General features: G+C 43.8%; 1 protein-coding gene across 1 annotated transcript; it reads left to right on the top strand.

Annotated features, from left to right (window-relative positions):
- Positions 1 to 625: 625 nt before the first annotated feature.
- Positions 626 to 18,127, top strand: cd109 (CD109 molecule). Its single transcript, XM_062551365.1, has 32 exons — positions 626 to 784; positions 985 to 1,013; positions 1,674 to 1,910; positions 2,953 to 3,078; positions 3,504 to 3,543; positions 3,800 to 3,881; positions 4,026 to 4,119; positions 4,286 to 4,430; positions 4,534 to 4,643; positions 4,778 to 5,050; positions 5,211 to 5,309; positions 5,416 to 5,478; positions 5,831 to 6,007; positions 6,378 to 6,530; positions 7,306 to 7,389; positions 7,532 to 7,598; positions 7,706 to 7,814; positions 8,669 to 8,786; positions 9,050 to 9,163; positions 9,352 to 9,570; positions 10,183 to 10,324; positions 11,405 to 11,581; positions 12,275 to 12,356; positions 12,538 to 12,766; positions 13,075 to 13,246; positions 13,657 to 13,847; positions 15,336 to 15,491; positions 15,608 to 15,673; positions 16,512 to 16,648; positions 16,950 to 17,106; positions 17,302 to 17,404; positions 17,653 to 18,127. Exons 1-32 carry the CDS (start codon positions 655 to 657, stop codon positions 17,859 to 17,861), a joined length of 4,290 nt encoding a protein of 1,429 aa, XP_062407349.1. The 5' UTR covers positions 626 to 654; the 3' UTR covers positions 17,862 to 18,127.
- Positions 18,128 to 18,580: the final 453 nt, after the last annotated feature.

Below are 18,580 nucleotides of genomic sequence, written 5' to 3'. Positions count from 1 at the left end.
ATTTTGCGTTGGAACGCCTACCCCTGGGCAGGTATAGGTGGGGTCGTCTTAGTTGGTGTGAAAAGCATCCTACCAAGTCTTTGGTTACACATTCACAAAATAACATAGATGAGGGAAGCTGCAAATGGAGTGGCTTCAAGTATTTGGGCTATTTGGATTTTTTGTATGTTTTAGTGGAGCGCAGATCACACAAAGGTAGGCCTATTTATCCCCTGTTTTATGTTTTACAATGGATTTCTGCTGAACTTAGAAAGATAAAGTAGATTTTAGAGAGTTTGTATAAAAAGGAGGAATGTTATTCCTCCTATGCCCTCTTTATGACATTTGGTCAGACCACTGTAGCCTACAACTGTTTTCTTAAAAGGTCACTTTAAAATGTATCCTTCCTGCAAGGTTAAGCATAGATACACCATACCAATCCAACACGGTGCTGTAATAATAGTCTTTTTGTAACAATAGCAATAGGTAGTTAGTAATTTTCTAGCACTTCAGATTTAAAACCTTTATTGCATTGGGATTTTATTCCACAGATCCTCATGAGATATGGATATTATTTCCAGATTTATCTCTTTATTTCATTATTTATTTGTAATATTTACATAATTTGTTTCCTCTAGTCCCAGTCCTAGTCCATCGTACCTCATCTCAGTGCCTATGGTGCTGCGTCATGGCATCCCAACTTCTCTCTCCATCACCGTTCTGAGAGACTCACCTGTTCGTGTTGTGTCTGAGATTTTCAACATAAACACCAGTATATCCAAGACAGAGAGCATCATTCCTGGAGGTAAGCCATTTCTTGCTATTATTACCATAGGGCCATGGCATAGCACATGTTGTTTCTCATTATTGCACTATTTCAGGGTACCAAAATTGGTATTTTGATAGCCTAATCCCTAATGTATAAGGTATAGATATTCAGTCATGTTCTTAAGTGTGAGATTGTGGAAGCTTTATGAATGTTCTTTTATTTATTTTATTTGTAAGGGTCCACCGGGTTGCAAGAGTTGCCTGCTGTGAGTAAACCTACTATAACATTAAATCTGTCTCAATAGTCCCCTCCATATTTTCCTCTCTTCACTCCCATCTCGAAAGTACTTGATCCAGCATAGCCTTTCCTATCTAAAAGTATGTGCCACTTGTGAGAAAATATCTGATGGCCAGAGCCATTGTTCTTGGGATTAGGTCTTCTAGAAGTATTGTGTCATGGGTTTTCATAGGTGGTTTTGTTTGTCTAAAGGTTAGAACTTTCATGATGCCCAGTGTCAATTAAAAAACTTCAGAGTTTAGTTATCATCCCTTACGAAGTAAATGTCAAGGTTGATCGGGTGGCAACATGATTTCACCTACTAATCCTTGGGCAGTGAATTGAAGCTCACAGATGGCTTTGAGGATTTGAACAGCATGTCTTACCTGAACTCAAGAGGGAATTCCACTGTTGCCACAATCTATTGTCACAACCTAAACAACAGCCAGCATATCAGTTAACATGAATGTGCCTCTGCTTTATGCCCTGATCCTCGAATAATAACTACATTGAAATGAGAATAAAGGGACAAATTAGTTGAACGATGAGAAATCACAGCACATGAAAATATATGTGGACTAATGTGAGATTCTTTTATTTACAAGTTTGCTTATTGACATGATTTTTATGATTGTGGTAATTTCCATAGGTCCCTGAGAGTGATATGAGCTATTGGCATCCCTATGAACTGATTATCAAAGGCTATGATGGAGGCAGTGTGGTATTCACCAACTCCACCTATCTGAGATTCAGCCCCAGAAGCTCGTCCACCTTCATTCAGACGGACAAGGCCAACTACAAGCCCGGGCAGGTGGTGAAAATCCGGGCTGTGTCCATACATCAAGATGGCCGACCTTTTGAGAGCCAAGTAGACATGGTCATAAAGGTGTGTGTATTTACAGAGAGAGAGAGAGAGAGAGATTTAAATATACTTTTTTTCGTTTCAAAACAGGACAATCAATCAATCACTGCCATCAAAAAAGTAGAGATAAAAATAGATAAATAAAAACATTTTCAAAGAAAAGATGCAATTCCTTTTCAAACACAGTGCATATTGCTTCTTTGGTACACCACGCATCCTTAAAGGTTTCCAGATTTTGCAACTTATAAAAATGGACGTTAACCAAAACTCTGTCTTTAACCAGGGCAGGAAACAGAACAACGACATTACTGTAGTTCCAAGTTGTACTCAACCTTATTCCTCCTAGTGATATAAATAGATATTTTGGCTAGGGATGAAATTCAAAAGTTTTCAACCATTTAATCTTTTTTTGACATATTTAAAACCAAGGACAAACATCTCTGTGGAGAACTCTTCATTGAAAGAACAAAATAAACCTTGCAGCATGCAAAACAAAGTGAAAAAGCATGAAAAACAGATTCCTTTGTTAGCAGAAAGGACATTCCTGACTAGTATTTGTGTTTATCACTGAAACAAAAGCATTGACAGCAACTGCTCCATGAAGAATTCCTCACTGTATCACCCACTCTCTTAGAGGGAGAGAGAGAGAGAGAGAGAGAGAGAGAGATGATAATGATGATGATGATGATGATGATGATGATGGTGATGATGATGGCCATAACATACATAGAGTAATTAGACTAACTTTGGTAGGTTCAAACATCTAGATTATATGACGCCGTTTCAGGTGAGAAAGTGAAGAATGATTAACTTGAATAAAATGTGTGCTTTTATTGGATTGATGTTAGTTTGGACATAAGTATCAGAATGATGAATATAAAAATGGCATGTATGACTGTAAACGTCCTGGTGTTGTGAAATTAGCCAGGGGGAAAGTGTGTATTGCTGTACTTAGCCTAGGTGACCACATTGTGATGGGAGACCGGTTCTGTAACAAACCCATGAATAGCTCAGAGGAGAGGCTTCCTGCTAAAACCTGTTTGTTGTGTTGATCCTGGGGGGCCAGGACCCGAGAGGGAACATGATACGACAGTGGCTATCTGTGGACAGCGTCTTGGGTATCATATCCAAAGAGTTTCAGCTCTCCCAGAACCCACCCCTTGGCATGTGGACAATCGTGACAACAGTCAATGTGAGTAAACTTTTCTTTAAAGAAAATAATAATAATAAAAAAAGATAACTAATGGTTTTCCTAAATAAAACTGAAGTTTTCATACATTTTTAAAAGCTTTAGTCAATCCAAAGAGGTACAGCATGTGGATGCTGTTATCATAATGGCCTTTTTAATGCATCTCCTATTGTTAAGCTCAAAGGCCTATTTTTTTTGTTTTGTGTTGTTTTGCTAGCATGATCAAGACAAACCATCATGAAATTTCTGACTGAAATGAGTGTTACACGAAACACATGTTAAATAAATGCTCCAGAACGACATAATTGCAAACGAATGGTTTTAGCGAATGGGTTCCTATACAGAGGTCTCAAAGAATTTTTGTGTTTTGGATGTTTGGGTAAAGATTATGCCGACCTTCCTCAATCTCTTCATGTTTGTGTACACAGGAAGCCACAAAGGAGAAATACTTTCATGTAAATCACTACGGTAAGCTGACTATTTACAGCAAAGAACTGTAAGAGATGAATCATAAAACCGGCATACAGGCTGCATAAACAGAACAAACATTTATCATTTATTTCTAAACAAAGCAAAGCTATAGTTTTCCTCAGTGAACATTTGTGTTAAGGTGTGTGTACCATGGCTCTATAAGTAGGTCATTCCAGCAGTGAGCCATATGTGTGTGTGTGTGTGTGTGTGTGTGTGTGTGTGTGTGTGTGTGTGTGTGTGTGTTTGTGTGCAGTTCTACCTAATTTTGAGATAAAGGTAGAAGTTCCAGAGGTTGTGCTGCAACACGAACCATTCAGTGGAACAGTACATGCTCAGTAAGTAGTTTTACACATGCTCGTTTTTCCCCCACAAAGTTATTCCTTGTGCTCTGATGTCTTGAAGTTTTTTTCTTTTTTTTTTTACCAAATTTATTCTCCAGTGACATTGTGGTTTGAAATGTATTTTGTCTGATTCTGTAGATATATGTATGGAAAACCAGTGTATGGGTACCTGAACATAACATACACTCATTTCTTCCATGGCATTGACGTGGACTATCACGAGGGAAAAGAGGTACATTTGATAGAACAATCAACTGTTGCCTTCTGTTATTTTTTGCCTGCGGGTGAACACGTTGTGTTTATGGTTAACACATTTGCCTTACAGTCTGAATGATTGACTTGCCTGTGTAATGAAGCCTAAATGGATTAGGGAACTTTCCTCATTTACAATCCCACAGATTGATGGCACAGCCGAGTTCACATTCTACATGCCGGACTACACAGAGTCTAAACGCGCAGCAGACTACATGTATCAGTACTATGAGGGCTACGGGGAAGACGAGTATATTAACATCACGGTGTCTGTCACTGACTACACCACAGGTGACTCAGTTGCATTGGCTTGGTGGATGGCTTTCAGCATGTATCATTTGGGAACTCACTTTTGAGAACTGTCTGAACACAAAATGTACCTTGTGTCTTCTAGGGCTGACATACCATAGGACCGTACCTGTTACTTTGGTGAAATGCCGGTACAAACTTGCATTTCATGGATACCCCAGCATTATCAAGCCGTCATTGAACTTCTCAGCTCAGGTATGTAGGTATTCCTCAGTAGACACATGCTAAAGCTTTGAAGATTTATGAGTATGTTTTCATTTGAAGATGCAGTCAATCAGAAATGAAGATGTTTGGGGCTTTTCAATGGACATCCACCTCATCTCTCGCAGGTGAAAGTGTCTACCTATGACCACAGCCCTCTCAGTATGGAGGACCACGGGAAGATGTTGCGACTGTCAATCTCTCAGCAGAAGAGGAGCCCTTGGAGCTGGAGACAGGACGATATGGACATCCTGGTTCCGCGGATGCGTAACATGTCCATGGACTACCCGAGTCCATCCGAGGAGATTCCCGTCATAGAGATGAGCATTCCAGTCCCAGCTGATGGGATTGTGCCCTTCCACATCCGGCTCTCTGACGAGGTGGCCACACTCAACATTGAGGTGAGAGAGAAGCTAACTTTCCCCCTGAAACTGCCTATATTTAGCCATTGCTAATTTAGCCATTACAGCCCTATGAATAATATATACACACGCTAAGCTAATGGGGTTTCTACAGAAGAACCTAATTCACGGGTTGTTTGGGTTTGTGCTGTTTCCATAGGCTTGGTTTGAGGATGCCCACAAGGGACTTCAGCTGTATAACACCTACTCGTCACCAAGTCAGTCCTACATCCAACTTCACAGAGATGGTGACCCACAGGTATTACAGGTTTTGGAGATAGATAGGTCGGAAGATAAAAAGGATTTGTTTTTCCCTTCTGTTTATCATAGCATTTCATGACTCTGAATTGTATTTTATCCTCCAGATAGGAAATCCCTTACAGCTGACTGTCCTGGGCAGTTTTCCATTAAACGAGTTTCATTACCTGGTTAGTACAACCAACATTCTACATAAGCTGAGCAATCTAGGGTTACCATGGGTCCATGAAAAAAACTTAGCTTTGTACATTTTTAATATATAGTGTCATATATGATATAATATAATATATAATCAAGGCCATTCAAAGTGTTTGAATAGACATACATAGACATGAGTTATTGAAAGTTCTTGAATGTGTTTATTGTGTTATAATATTCTGCAGAAACTATAGAGTCTACCATCACACCACAGTAACCCAACATTCCTGACATCTGTCTGACTAACCCTCAGAGCTCAGTCTCTCTGTGGACTGCCGAGGGAGATCTAGCGCTCATTTTGTGGCGTATTCCCCCTGTCCTCAGGTGATGGGCCGCGGCCAGCTGCTGTCAGCAGGAACGGAGAGCTCCAGTTCTTTCTCTCTGACCCCAGACGAGTCCTGGGCCCCCGAGGCCTGTGTGCTGGTGTATTGTATCAGGCCTGATGGAGAAATCATCAACGATGTGCTACGTGTTCCCGTCCACCAAGTCCTGAGAAACACGGTAGTGTCCTCGTTTGTGGAAGGCTCTTGTGAGCTGAAGCCTTGTGTGCTGTTTTTTGTTCTAGCTGTCATCACCTCAGTCCCACTTCAGGAAAGTGTTTTGTGAATTTAGCTTTGTGAAATGCTAATGAGGAACACAGTGACTTAGCTAACGACAGATGCTAGGAGATTGCACAGAACAATCACGTCTCTGACAGTTTTCCCTTTGGGACGACGTGCGCCACAATGGAAGTCTTGATAGTGGCCATTACATCACCTAAAAATGAAATAAAGACAAAACTGTGAAGAGATGTGTGCGCATTCACCAAAGTGCACAGCTGTTTTAATGCATCCTCGGTGGGAGCTTGAATGTCCATTCCGTGCGACCGTAGGTGTCTCTGTCGTGGAGCCGAGACAAAGTGGAGCCCGGTGAAGAGGTGAGGCTGGACGTGTCCGTGGCCGAGCCGGGGTCAGTGGTGGGCATCCTGGTCGTGGACAAGGCCTCGCATCACCCTGACGATGACAATGACATCACACGGGACACGGTGAGGAAGTCTCTCATCAAACAAACAGTCAAATATAATGTGCTTAATTAAATTAAATTAAATTAAAACAACAGGGAACAGCTCTATCATCATTCTTGCCAACTTACTACTTTAACTGCTTTTTGCCTTATTGCAAAGATGAGAGAGAATACACAGGTGCTGGTATTGAGTTCCATTATGGTGTAAGTGTTGGTGAGAACAGCACAGCCCTAGGGCAGTGTGTGTATGTCTTTTATCGCTTTCTCATAATTTACAGACAACCCTTTACTATGTAACAAAAGCGAACAGAAACTCCCTTCAGTCGCTCAGGCATGCATGACTCAGGCTTTTTCCTTTTTGTCTGACCACTGTTGTAATACTGAACAAAAAGACATAATTGTGCCTAGTCACATTTCTTTATCTTCTTTTGATGTATAGTCATTCCCGAATCACTATTCCCAGTTGAACTGTTTATTTGTCAAAGTGTTTGCAACTCTCTGCAACATTTTGAAGGAATTTTTATCCTCTTGTTTTCCAACTAGATTTATGTTGTATCGGTTTCAGCTCTTTTTCCCCTGTGTGTAACCTAAGGACTACAGTGTAGCTCCCACCCAAGTATCATTTAGGTGTAAAAGAAAAGGCAGAGAAGACGCTGTTTTTCAGAAACCAAACAAGAGGTTTTTCATCTAGAACAAAATGGAGTCTTTTGTCAAGTCCTCTGTTTTCTCTCTACAAAGGCTGTTATATCAGTGGATTTAGTGAAAGTGGGAACCTTTTTTTGTCTTTGTCTGTGTAGGTTCTGGATGAACTGGCTCACTACAACATGGGCGGAGGCTCCACGGATGTGAAGAAAATGGGAGATCCATACTCGGTCTTTACGGTAAAGTCTAGCCTCCCTGAGTAATCCATCTTATGTGTATCACCTATCTGAGAAGTATTCAGTATACCCATTGTGTGGAGGTAAACAATGTGCATTTGGAATGCATTGTTCTGAGACTTCTGTTCGTCTGCGACCGTCCCAGGGTTCTAATCTCATGGTGCTCACTGACGCACACTTAGACAGGAGAACGGACTGGAAGCCGGAGTTCCGTAAGTTTTTATAAGGGATACATCCGAATGGGCATTTCAGTCCCAATATCTTCACCATATTTCTATATTTTAGGACAATCTTTTGCTGACCGACTTCTCTCCAACAGCAGGGGAGATAGTAATGCACAATGGGGAGATGGACTATCCCATGGATGACGGTGTAGTGGTGCGGCACAATTTCCCAGAGACGTGGCTTTGGTTGGACGCTGACCTTGGGTGATTAAAAGGAGACGCCAGACACACACACTCACTCAAAATCACTCATATCACATATCAACGAGATGTTATAGATAGATACAGTAGATAGAAAGATAGATAGATAGATAGATAGATAGATACTTTATTGATCTCCAAGGGGAAATTCAAATTATAGCAGGTCTACACTTAGTATAAGTGACATTTTCCACCTATTAACTCGTTTAACTGGTTTAAAACATTAATTTAGCAAAATGTCTACTTTGAGGGTGGGGTGCTATGAGGGCTCAATGGTTCATACATGGGTGCAGTCAACACACAGTTTAGTTTTTTTTTTTAATTTGCATACAACACTGTTATGTGGTTTATATATAGCGCCTCACTTGTGAGTTATAAGAGATTATACCACAAATATTCACAGCCACGCAGTTTGATTGGTTAAATGGACTGCTGTTTTCTTGCGCCTGAATGTCTACAGTACATTGCCTTAGATTCGGCAGATTCAGCACTGGCCTATGAATAAAACAATGAGAAATATTTCATATCGAGGGGCCTTTTGCGATTCAGGGGCAATCACATTTTCTTTCAATTAATTTGCACAAGCGTGTGCGGCATCTGGGACGGACATAATAAGCAACAGTAGAAAAGCACATGCCATTAGATGCCTTGCCATTGTGAAATATATATAAATGTGACAGCACATACTGTAATGTGAATGTGCTGTTCACCTTTGGATGGCGACACTTCCCTACCAGTGCGCAATGTACAACAGGGCAAAACATATATCTGTATACAGCTTAGTGAATCAACACAATGGCTTTATTCAGGAAGTTAGTGTTTATTTTACTCAGTCTCTTCCACATGTTTTTCCTCAGTGCCTCCACGGAGAGAAGTTTCCCTGTGGCCGTGCCAGATAGCATCACATCCTGGGTGGCCACTGCTTTCGTCATGTCCGAGACGCTGGGCCTGGGGATCGTCAGCTCCCCAGCAGAGGTGCATTTTTACATCAGTTGAATGGAACTTTCACAAGACTGATTATACTTGAAACTGTCATAGATTGCATTGCTTTCTTATAAAAATAGATGCAATGATTTAATCTGTGTTGACATTTATAATAAACTCAAGTCTCAAATCAAGTATTGGTGAATTATTAATAACTCTTAAATTAATTTAGGGATCACTGCCACTATTTTTTTTTAAATAAACTATCCTCTTTTGTTTACATGCAAGAATGTTGTTGTTTACCATGTCCACAGCTCACAGTGTTCCAGGACTTCTTCCTGGCCCTGAATCTCCCAGCGTACATCATAAGAGGAGAGCTGCTGGTCCTGGAGGTCAACCTCTTCAACTACTTAGATGAGGATCTAGAAGTGAGTCCTCAGGCCTTGTCCGTAACCTCACATACCAAATCCCCTGCTGTGCTGTGGGAATGTGACCCATCATATCGAAAATATGCAGTCTGTTATGTTTATTGTTGGCTCTGTGTGTGTGTGTGTGTCTGTCTGTCTGTCTGTCTGTCTGTCTGTCTGTTTCTCTCTCTTGTGTATCTCTTTCTCAGGTCATGGTGATAGTTGCAGAGAGCGAGTCCTTTGAGTTCGTCTTCCCGGACACTGAAGGGATCTCTATGGCCTCCACACGCACAGTGTCCGTGTGGAGTCAGAATGGCACCTCTGTGCTGTTCCCCGTCAGACCCACAGTGCTGGGGGAGATGCGCATCCTAGTCAAGGCCGTGTCCTCCTACAACTCAGACGCTGTATTCAAGACCGTTCTTGTCAAGGTACAATATAAAGTTGTTGTGAAAGCGTTAGAGTTAGACATCAGATTCTGCTTTCACTCACTCTTTTCTGAGTTTTCATTCTAGCTTTTAAATCTTAAACTATTTTCAGATTTTTTTTTTTTCCAATGTTAACAGTTTTGGATAGGGGGTCAAAAATACATTACCGTAATGATAAAGCAACTTTAGAGAACCTAAACTAGCATATGGGGCTGTACAAACACAGTCGATTCAGGATCAGACAGATTGATGTAAAAGAATCAGTTAAGAAACGAATGCCAAATAGCAACATTTATAATCATTATTTAATCATTGTCGAAAGAAACAAACAGTACACAAACAATAGTTTATTTTGCCTTTGTTTAACTATTGAGCATTGTGCTTTTGTTATTGTGCTCATCACCCCATTCTTTCAGTGAGTAATTCTGCATCTCCCAGTTTGTTTATCCAGTATGTTTTATACATGGTAAGGAGTGTATCGTTTCCGCCCTGCTCTGCCCGTGTCAACAGAGAGCGGTGTTTGAGAAAGCAGCGCCTCCTGAGAGTCCTCGTTTGACATTTGAAATGTGGGTGTTGTGTTCCATTTGTTTATTTATTTATTTGTTTATTTTACAGCCCGAAGGAATCGAGCAGTCGTTTACACAGACTTTGTTCTTGGATCTGCCTCCGACACAGTCTAGCGTTTCCAGGGAGATCTCTTTCACCTTCCCCCCAGATGTGGTGCTCGGCAGCGAGAGCGCTCGAGTGACCGCGGTCGGTACGTCTGCTCATCTGTCTGAAACCGTAGCCCCCTCCTCTTCCTCCTCTTCCTCCTACGGCTCCCCTTTCCGTCTCCGCGACCCCTCCCTGCAACAGCATGCATGTCACACCGCTGGCGGTTAATGAAACACAGCATTTCCCAAAGTGCCTGGCTTAGAACCACATCAGCGACTGATTAGCTTTCAATCACTCCAGAGAAGTCTTTTTTTCCCTTTCTTTCTTTCTGTCTTAACCTCCAAATAGAAGACTTTACAGCATCTGTAGGAAAGACTTTCATACTCGAGTCCTAGGCCACAAACACATTGAGTCACAAACATTTAGATCCAGTTTTGGGGGGGGGGGGGGGGGGGGGGAATGTTGGAGAGAAAAAAAAATGACATGGCAAAGGCTGAGAACTGAGTGTTTTTGTATGTTTACCAGCTGTGTGATTGCTGTTAGCCATGTGACAGTAGATGGTACGGATCTCGGACACGCTATGCAACTCCGCTTCACATTCCGTTCACGCTTGTTTGCGATTGTTGTGCTCAGAGAGTGGTAAACAGGCCTGGCTGTTGTTTAGGTGGCTGGCCATGTAAATGCAACACTATAGAGCTTATTTGCTTGTGTGTGTCACCTTGTGTGCTCTGCAGACGTGGAGAACGAGGTGATTTATCAGTCACGGGTGATTTGGGTCTTGTTCTGATTGCTGGCTTCTTGTAGCCTCCTCTTTCCTGTTTGTGTCTCTTGTGGTTTGTAAGGTTGCATCTTTTCAACATCAATCACAGACCTCACACAAGTCCACATGTGCGGTTCCGCTAAATAAAACATGGTCATCTTAGTTCCAAACAATTGAAGCTATTAGTGAAAAGCTTTTCGAAGGAAATCATATGGTACTGGAAATGATATCTGGAAATGGAAATGTTTCATTCGAACAGTAAGTAAGGAATGAATAATGGTCAGAACTTCTTGAAGGCTTTAGTTCAGAGCCAGAAGTAGTGTGTTCTAGTGTAGCTCAGCTTGTGTGTTGTTTAGCCTTGAATCACATTCAATTATTTTAACCAGTTCTCTTCTTTTATGTTTTTTTTTTGTGGGTTGAAAGGTGACATCCTTGGACCATCCATCACAGGCCTGGAGTCTCTCATTCAGATGCCTTATGGCTGCGGTGAACAGAACATGATAAACTTCGCTCCAAACATTTACATACTGCAGTACTTGGCCAGCACTGGACAGGACGACCCACAAACCAGAGAGCGAGCCATTTCATTCATGATGCAAGGTGCAGTCCTTTCCTCCAGTCTCCAAATCTGTTGTTCCACTCTATTTGGATTCATAGGCAGGTTGTTGGATAGACTATAAAACCCAATGCCCATGGTTGCTTTTAAAAACAGAAATATCGAGGTGATGGTCATCATAGTTGCATCAAAGGCTACGTTTTACTAAGAGCAAAAAAATGGCTCAGAAAAACACATTATTATTTACAGTCTCTACATTTACAAGATCTCACAGGCACAGGTTTGATCAAGGCCTTTAAGGTGAAACAGACTCCCAGGGAGATGATGATGTGCCAAACCAAAATATTGTACCAAACGCTATCTCCTAAAGATGTGGTAAAATTGTACAGAATTCTACTTAAAATCACTATCTGTAAACAATACCGGACAAAACACTGACCTCTACCATCCCACTGGACAAACTCCCTGGCCTTCAGTGTGTGCCTGAGCCCACAGTGTCCATGTAAAATCAAATTACTAACACCAGCAGGTTAAAATGTAATATTCAGAAAATCCAGACTTATTTTACCTTGCTATCTATTTTACTCTCTATCTACTGTATCTATCTATCTATCTATCTATCTATCGATCTGTCTATCTATCAATTTAACACTTTGTGGGTCCTTTGCTCCTCCCAGTACAGGGTTCAGGATTCAGCCCCTAAATAAATGCAGTTTTTTTTTACCTACTGTATGTAGGTTATGAACGTGAGCTGTCCTATCAAAGAATGGATGGATCCTTCAGTGCTTTTGGTGACAGTGACCAGTCAGGGAGCACTTGGTATGTACTTCTCTACGTGGTGCTACCATAGACTGTTTATATAGAACACAGTTTATGGGTGCTACCTTATGTACCTCTACACACAGCAACCAAATACCGCAAACTGTGCAGATTCACACATGTACTTTTAATTGAAACCATCAGCGCCACGACTTACGAAATGAAATCCTTCGTGTTCCAGGTTATCGGCGTTTGTGCTGAGATGTTTCCTGCAGGCCCGCTCGTTCATTCCCATTGATCCGCGGGTGTTAGACAGGACCGCCATGTGGCTCACCGCCCAGCAGGCCCCCGGCGGGGAGTTCGTCGAGACGGGCCGCGTGATCCACACCGAGCTGCAGGGAGGCCTGGACGGCCCCGTGTCCCTCACTGCCTACGCGCTCATGGCTCTGCTGGAGGATGACGCCTACAAGGTGGGGAGTCATCGCCTGAGGGGAGTGTGATTTGTAGCGGGTGTTCATTCTTACGGGGACAGTCACACTCTTACACACACTGTGCCGGTCAATGCCCTTTGCGGGGACCTGGAGACTTAACAGGCTCAGAGTCATTCCTGACAATGTGCGAAGGCATGCGACTTCTTGGGGCTTTGAGACTTCCGCTGTCCGCACCCGTATCTGACACTCTGTCGGGGAACGTGATTTGTGGGGGACACCTTTCCGCCCCACTGTTTTTCCTGACACATGATTCACGAGGACACATTACTTTTTATGTTCCCTCACAGAACATGTACGCGAGCCAGGTGTCCATGGCGCAGAGTTTTCTCGAGTCCAGGGTGGCCGTTGGAGTGTCTAGCAACTACAGCCTGTGTCTGGTGACGTACGCTCTGTCCCTGACCAACAGTTTGAGCGCGCAGGCGGCCCTGGACGAGCTGATGGGGAGAGCGGTGGAGATGGGTGGGTCACAGCAGGAGACTCGGATCTCCCGACACCCAACACCCACACACCCCGCAGTCTGGTCCTAAGACTGGAGAGGGTTGATCTTTTTAAGTTCAAGCAACAAAACAGTAGAAACACGTATACCGCACGGCACATTTATTAATGAAGAAAAACAGTTTGAGCTAAATTGTTTGTGGCTTTTGTGTGTTTTTCCAGAGGTTTCCGAAAACATGCTGGACCCATAAATTTCGGAATGAGGCCTCCATGCCTGTCGGTTTAAAAAAAAAAAAAAAATAGATGTGATGTGATGTGTTTCTGCTTGCACAGCTGTTCTCCTCAGCTGCAGAATTCTGAGTCTGAGTGTGTGTGTGTGTGTGTGTGTGTGTGTCTGTGTCTGTGTGTGCGTGTCTCGGTGTGAATGAGTACAGACGGGGTGCCGATGTGGAGCAGACCGGACGCTGGGCTTGCGGAGTCTTGGCAGCCGCGCTCGTCGGACATCGAGATGGCCGCCTACGTGCTGCTCTCTCTGCGCAGGCTGGCCCTGATGGTGCGGGGCATCCCGCTCATGAAGTGGCTCAGCCAGCAGCGGAACCACCTGGGGGGCTACGGCTCCACACAGGTCAGTCTCAGGCCCAGTTCACACCAAAGAACCGCAACGAGACGATTCAAGATTCAAGATTCAAGATTCAATACTTTAATTGCCATACAACAGAAGTTGTTAGGAATTTGCTGCGGTGTGCTCCACAACAGACAAGACAACACCACACAAAAACAGACAGAGCAGCACCAAGTCGCCATAGGAAGGCGCCATGTTAAAGACAGGAAACCGCTGCAGAAGGAGTTTGCAGCGGTGTGAATTAAATGTTGCACATCGTCGCAAGCCGTCGCAAAGCATTCGACATGTCTAGTCGCAGTTGCAAGGTTTTCAGAGCGTCGCAGCTTGTCTCGTTGCAAATTTTTGGTCTGAACCCCACTTCAGACAACATGGCTTGGTTTTCCAGTCAGGCCATTTTCACTGCCAGGTTCATGCTGTGCCTCCAATGGCTCTAGCTCATGTCTGGATATATTGATCAATGTTAAACTGTTTTTTCGATGCCAAGTCTTCTGTCAAAAACCCAGTGTGATTTTTCAGTGTTCTGTACGAAAGCAAACGACTTTTGAGAAGAGATATGTTAGACTCTTTAGACATTCACTACAAAATGATGTTACGGGTTTGTACACATTACAACAAACAGCTGTCTCTATCAGGTCATCTAGGTCTTCACAAACGCTTTACCACATTTTTATCTATGACCTTTGACCTCTCCACATGTGCTTCTCAAAGTTCCTTGGCCTATGCAGCGCCTGCTCTCTGTCAGAAGCGCAAGTGTGCAGTGACGGCTATTAAAAGTAAGATGCAATATAGGTACAGCGCGGACTGAAAGCTCCTGGACCGTGCCATGAATCTCGCAAGATCGAGGAAATACTATCAGGCTGTATGAAAAATGGGGGGTTATTGTTGATTTTCCAGCAGCCCCTCTGACTCATGCGCTCACTTCTTCCATGGAGCGGAAAAGAAGAGTGAGTATGTGTGTGTGTGTGTGTGTAGGGAGATGGAGGGAGGGAGAGAGAGATGGAGGGAGGGAGGGAGAGAGAGAGAGAAAGAGATGCAGGGGAATGATTAGACGGGGGGAGCAGCTGCTCTCCTCAGTGTCATGAGAGGGAGGCGGCTGGCCGGGGCTTAAAGGGGAACGCCGTGGGGTTCAAAGCAACCAGCTTGGATGCCGTTAAAGGCTTCGCACGAGCTGCGGGTCCTAATGGCTAGCATGCGAGTGCAATCTGGGTCCAGGACTGGAGACCCAATATAAAGGCACCTGCTTTTAGGGCTTGCATGATACCTCGAACGTGACCAACCCAGGGATGTGCACACCTGGGAAGGCACACCTGCACCGGTGTGATTGGTTGCAGGTGAGGTGAGGTCAAAAGTCCAAAAGTTCAAAATGTATATAAAAGTATATAAGTGCAGCTGTACCTTTTCGACCTGCTTTAAGCTGTTGTTCCTGGAGTCGGTCAGTAATTCTGTGTCATTTGTGCCATAAAACGCCCGTGTTGCTCTCTCTCTCCGCAGGACACTATTATTGCTCTGCAGGCCCTGGCGGAGTACGCTGTTTTAAGTGGATCGGAACTCATCGATCTCAACATCGAGGTTCAGACAGATTCCCTAAACACAGTCGCCATGTTCAACATCGACGGGACTAATTACAGGCTCTACCAGACGCACGAGGTCCTCCTTGTCACTGCTTATTAAATTCTCAATTTTAAATTTAGCTATTTACTTGTGCAGGGAAACGAGCTGGAACCATCGATAATGACACGGTCCTGTTTTCTTTTCGTTTCTAGATCGAGGCGGAGACAGACATACGACTGCAGGTCACAGCCGAGGGAAAGGGCTTTGCTCTCTTTCAGGTATCCATTTTTCTATTGGCAGGCCGCGTGATAATCCCCAGGCCCCCAAAAGCTTACGCAGTATCTAAGTCATCAATGTGATGTGAGCACCTCATATGGTTTTGATGCTTTTTATGGGCCGTGATGCAACGGGCCACTGCAGTGCCTTTTTCGACCATAAGATACGGGGCTTGATACTCCGGAGAGCTCCCCACTGGTGGGAGACTGTACGGAGTTTGGTTCGAAAAAACTGGCTCTCGCATGCACCATTTTAGCAGCTGGAGTCCTCCCTGCAAAGAGAACTTTTTGCCAGTGCCTGGGAGACTCCAATTAGTAAGGTACTGCACTTGAAAGCAGCAGTTCCACAGCTGTGTGTGATAATCTTGCGTCATTTCTGCTTACTCCTTCTATTAAAAAGCTTGCCTTTTTTTTTGTGCGGAGGACGACTGGGGTAAAGGCTGTGGGGGTTAAAGAGTGGTGCTGTTTCCTTTTTCCATCCGAGTTGCTCATTATTGGGAACCAACCAGCTGTCAGCCCTGTGTGACCGAGCCGTCTCCACTCACGCGTTTTTCTCTCCCACGAGCCGAGAACCCCCCCACACGACCCCACCTTCAATGCGACTTAATGTCCTTAACTGGTTTTTCTTTTCTTTTTTTTTTTGTTCAAACAGTCATCAGTCACAGATAAATATTTGAAAACGAGTCTGACCTGCTCAATCATGTCATTGTTTTGGTGTTTGCGCGCCGCTCAGCTGGCTTTGATAAAACGTTTTACAGTCCCGAGCACTAGGCCTTTGTTGTCGTGCGCTGGCCAGAGCGCCGCTCCTGACGTCCTGACTCTCTCTGGCTCTGCCTGACAGATGACCGTGTTCTACAACGTGGAGAGCAGCGGCATGTCCCGCAGGCGGCGAGGAGCAGACATGCACGAGGCCTTCGACTTGTACATCGAGACCTTCGACATGGACACCAAATATGTCCACCTTCTCATCTGTGTGAGGTAATGTGTCTGGTGACAGTGGACTAATACAATACAATACAATATAATGCAATGCATTGCAGTACAGTGCAGTACAGTACAGTACAGTACAGCACAGCACAGAACAATGCAATGCAATGCAATACAATGCAATTCAGGGCAATACAGCACAATACAATACAATCAAAGTCTTTTGTGAAGTTTGATTATTTTACCACTTTTCTTCTGCACGGAAGCTCCAGTGGTCTAGCCATTGGCCCTGAGACCTATTGCTTCAGTCTAATGCTTCACATCTCTGATTGACTGACCTCTCTTCCACCAGCCTGCACGAGGGTCTGGGCCTGAACCAGACGGGCATGGCCATCCTGGAGGTGGGGCTTCTGAGTGGCTTTGTGCTGGCACAGGACAGCCTTCAGACGGATGACCTCGTACGGAAAGTAGAGACCCAACCGGGAAAAGCCATCCTTTACCTGGACTCTGTGAGTTCACATGTTCATCACCACTGTTGAATCAGTGTGTATTGTAAGCTAGCAGGATTTTGCTTGTGGGTGTTCGATGATAATGTTGTTAGTCCTGATACCGAGTTCTGTTTTGAATGGCATTTATATAAACATGAATACAAGGTAGAGAGTGAACATGAATTCACAACGTTCATTAAAAATGAATCTTTTCAGATTTCCACCTCGGAGTCGTGCATCGACTTCCCCATATTGCTTGAGCACAAGGTGGCCAAAGTCCAAGATGCAGTTGTGGTCGTCTACGATTACTACGAGCCCCGTAGGTTGCCGTTTTATTCCCAGTCTCTCCAGACATAGTTATGCGTAACCTCTTCTCCTACACACAGTATAGTCCTCTCATGGTTATTAGTGCTGCTTTAATAGCGTATCCCAATTCTAACATATGGGAGTACCACACCTCTGTCTATAAGAGGAAAGTAGACTTTGAAACAGGACCTCGTCTATTAATTAATTTATCCCCCTCTCTTTCTCTCTCTCCCTCTGTCTCTCCTTTGTTTTTTTTTGTAGGACGGAAGACCGTGAGGACGTACAACTCGTGGACAAGGACGGACATGTCCACCTGTGTGTTCTGTGGGGAGGACTGCAGCGAGTGCGGAGAGTCTCATAATGACTATGACGACTACTATGTGTCGGCCTCCCCCTCTCTGCCCTGTCAGTGTGGCGTTCACCTTTTGTCCATGGCACTTCTTCTTCTTCTGTCTTGGGCCTGGCAGTGAAGACCAGTCATATACATGCCTATTTAGGACCTTTCTTTGTTTTTTAAAAAGAACAAAGAGAGAATCTCTTGTCATTTCAAACAAGGCCAAAAATGGCAGCAAGCATAGCTAGGGATGTTCATAGTTTAATCGAGTGGCTCATGCCATCTGGATACATTGTTGTACCATGTGAGTTTTAGTCACTTTTAATGCACTGTAAGTTTTTTGTATTATTCAGTTGTTACCTTACGTAGAAACGTATAATGTCTCATCCTGAATATAAGCCATAGTATGGGTAGGCTGAACTGAAATTGAATAAATATCCTTTTGTGTCTTCCCTCCGTACAAAACTCTCCAGATTCATTTTTTCCACATAAAAATAAAAAGACAGACAGATAGTCAGACAGACAGACAGCGAGCGGGGAGATGTTGAACGGCCGACTGCAAGCATGACCGGCACTTTTAGCGCTCTCTCTAAATCACGGCTCTTAAGCAGGTATGCTGCTCTGGTTCCGCTGGAGAGCGCCAACAAATCTGTCCCACAATCAAAGGGATTGAGATGTGAGTAGGAAAGAGAGGGAGAGATGTCCGACTTCAAAGCAACACCGGTGTGATGGAGTGCCCGAGGAACCAAAGACTTTGGAGCAGATATCTTGATCTTTTACCTGTCTTGATCAGAAAGTGCAGACGCATATTTCTTCGTGATTCCCATTAAAGATGCTTGTCCTTTTGATGGCAAA

Source organism: Sardina pilchardus, chromosome 12 (assembly GCF_963854185.1).
Source record: "Sardina pilchardus chromosome 12, fSarPil1.1, whole genome shotgun sequence".
NCBI classification, from domain to species: domain Eukaryota; kingdom Metazoa; phylum Chordata; class Actinopteri; order Clupeiformes; family Clupeidae; genus Sardina; species Sardina pilchardus.
The sequence above is the reverse complement of the archived record's forward strand: the minus strand, read 5'-3'. Positions and strand labels throughout refer to the sequence as shown.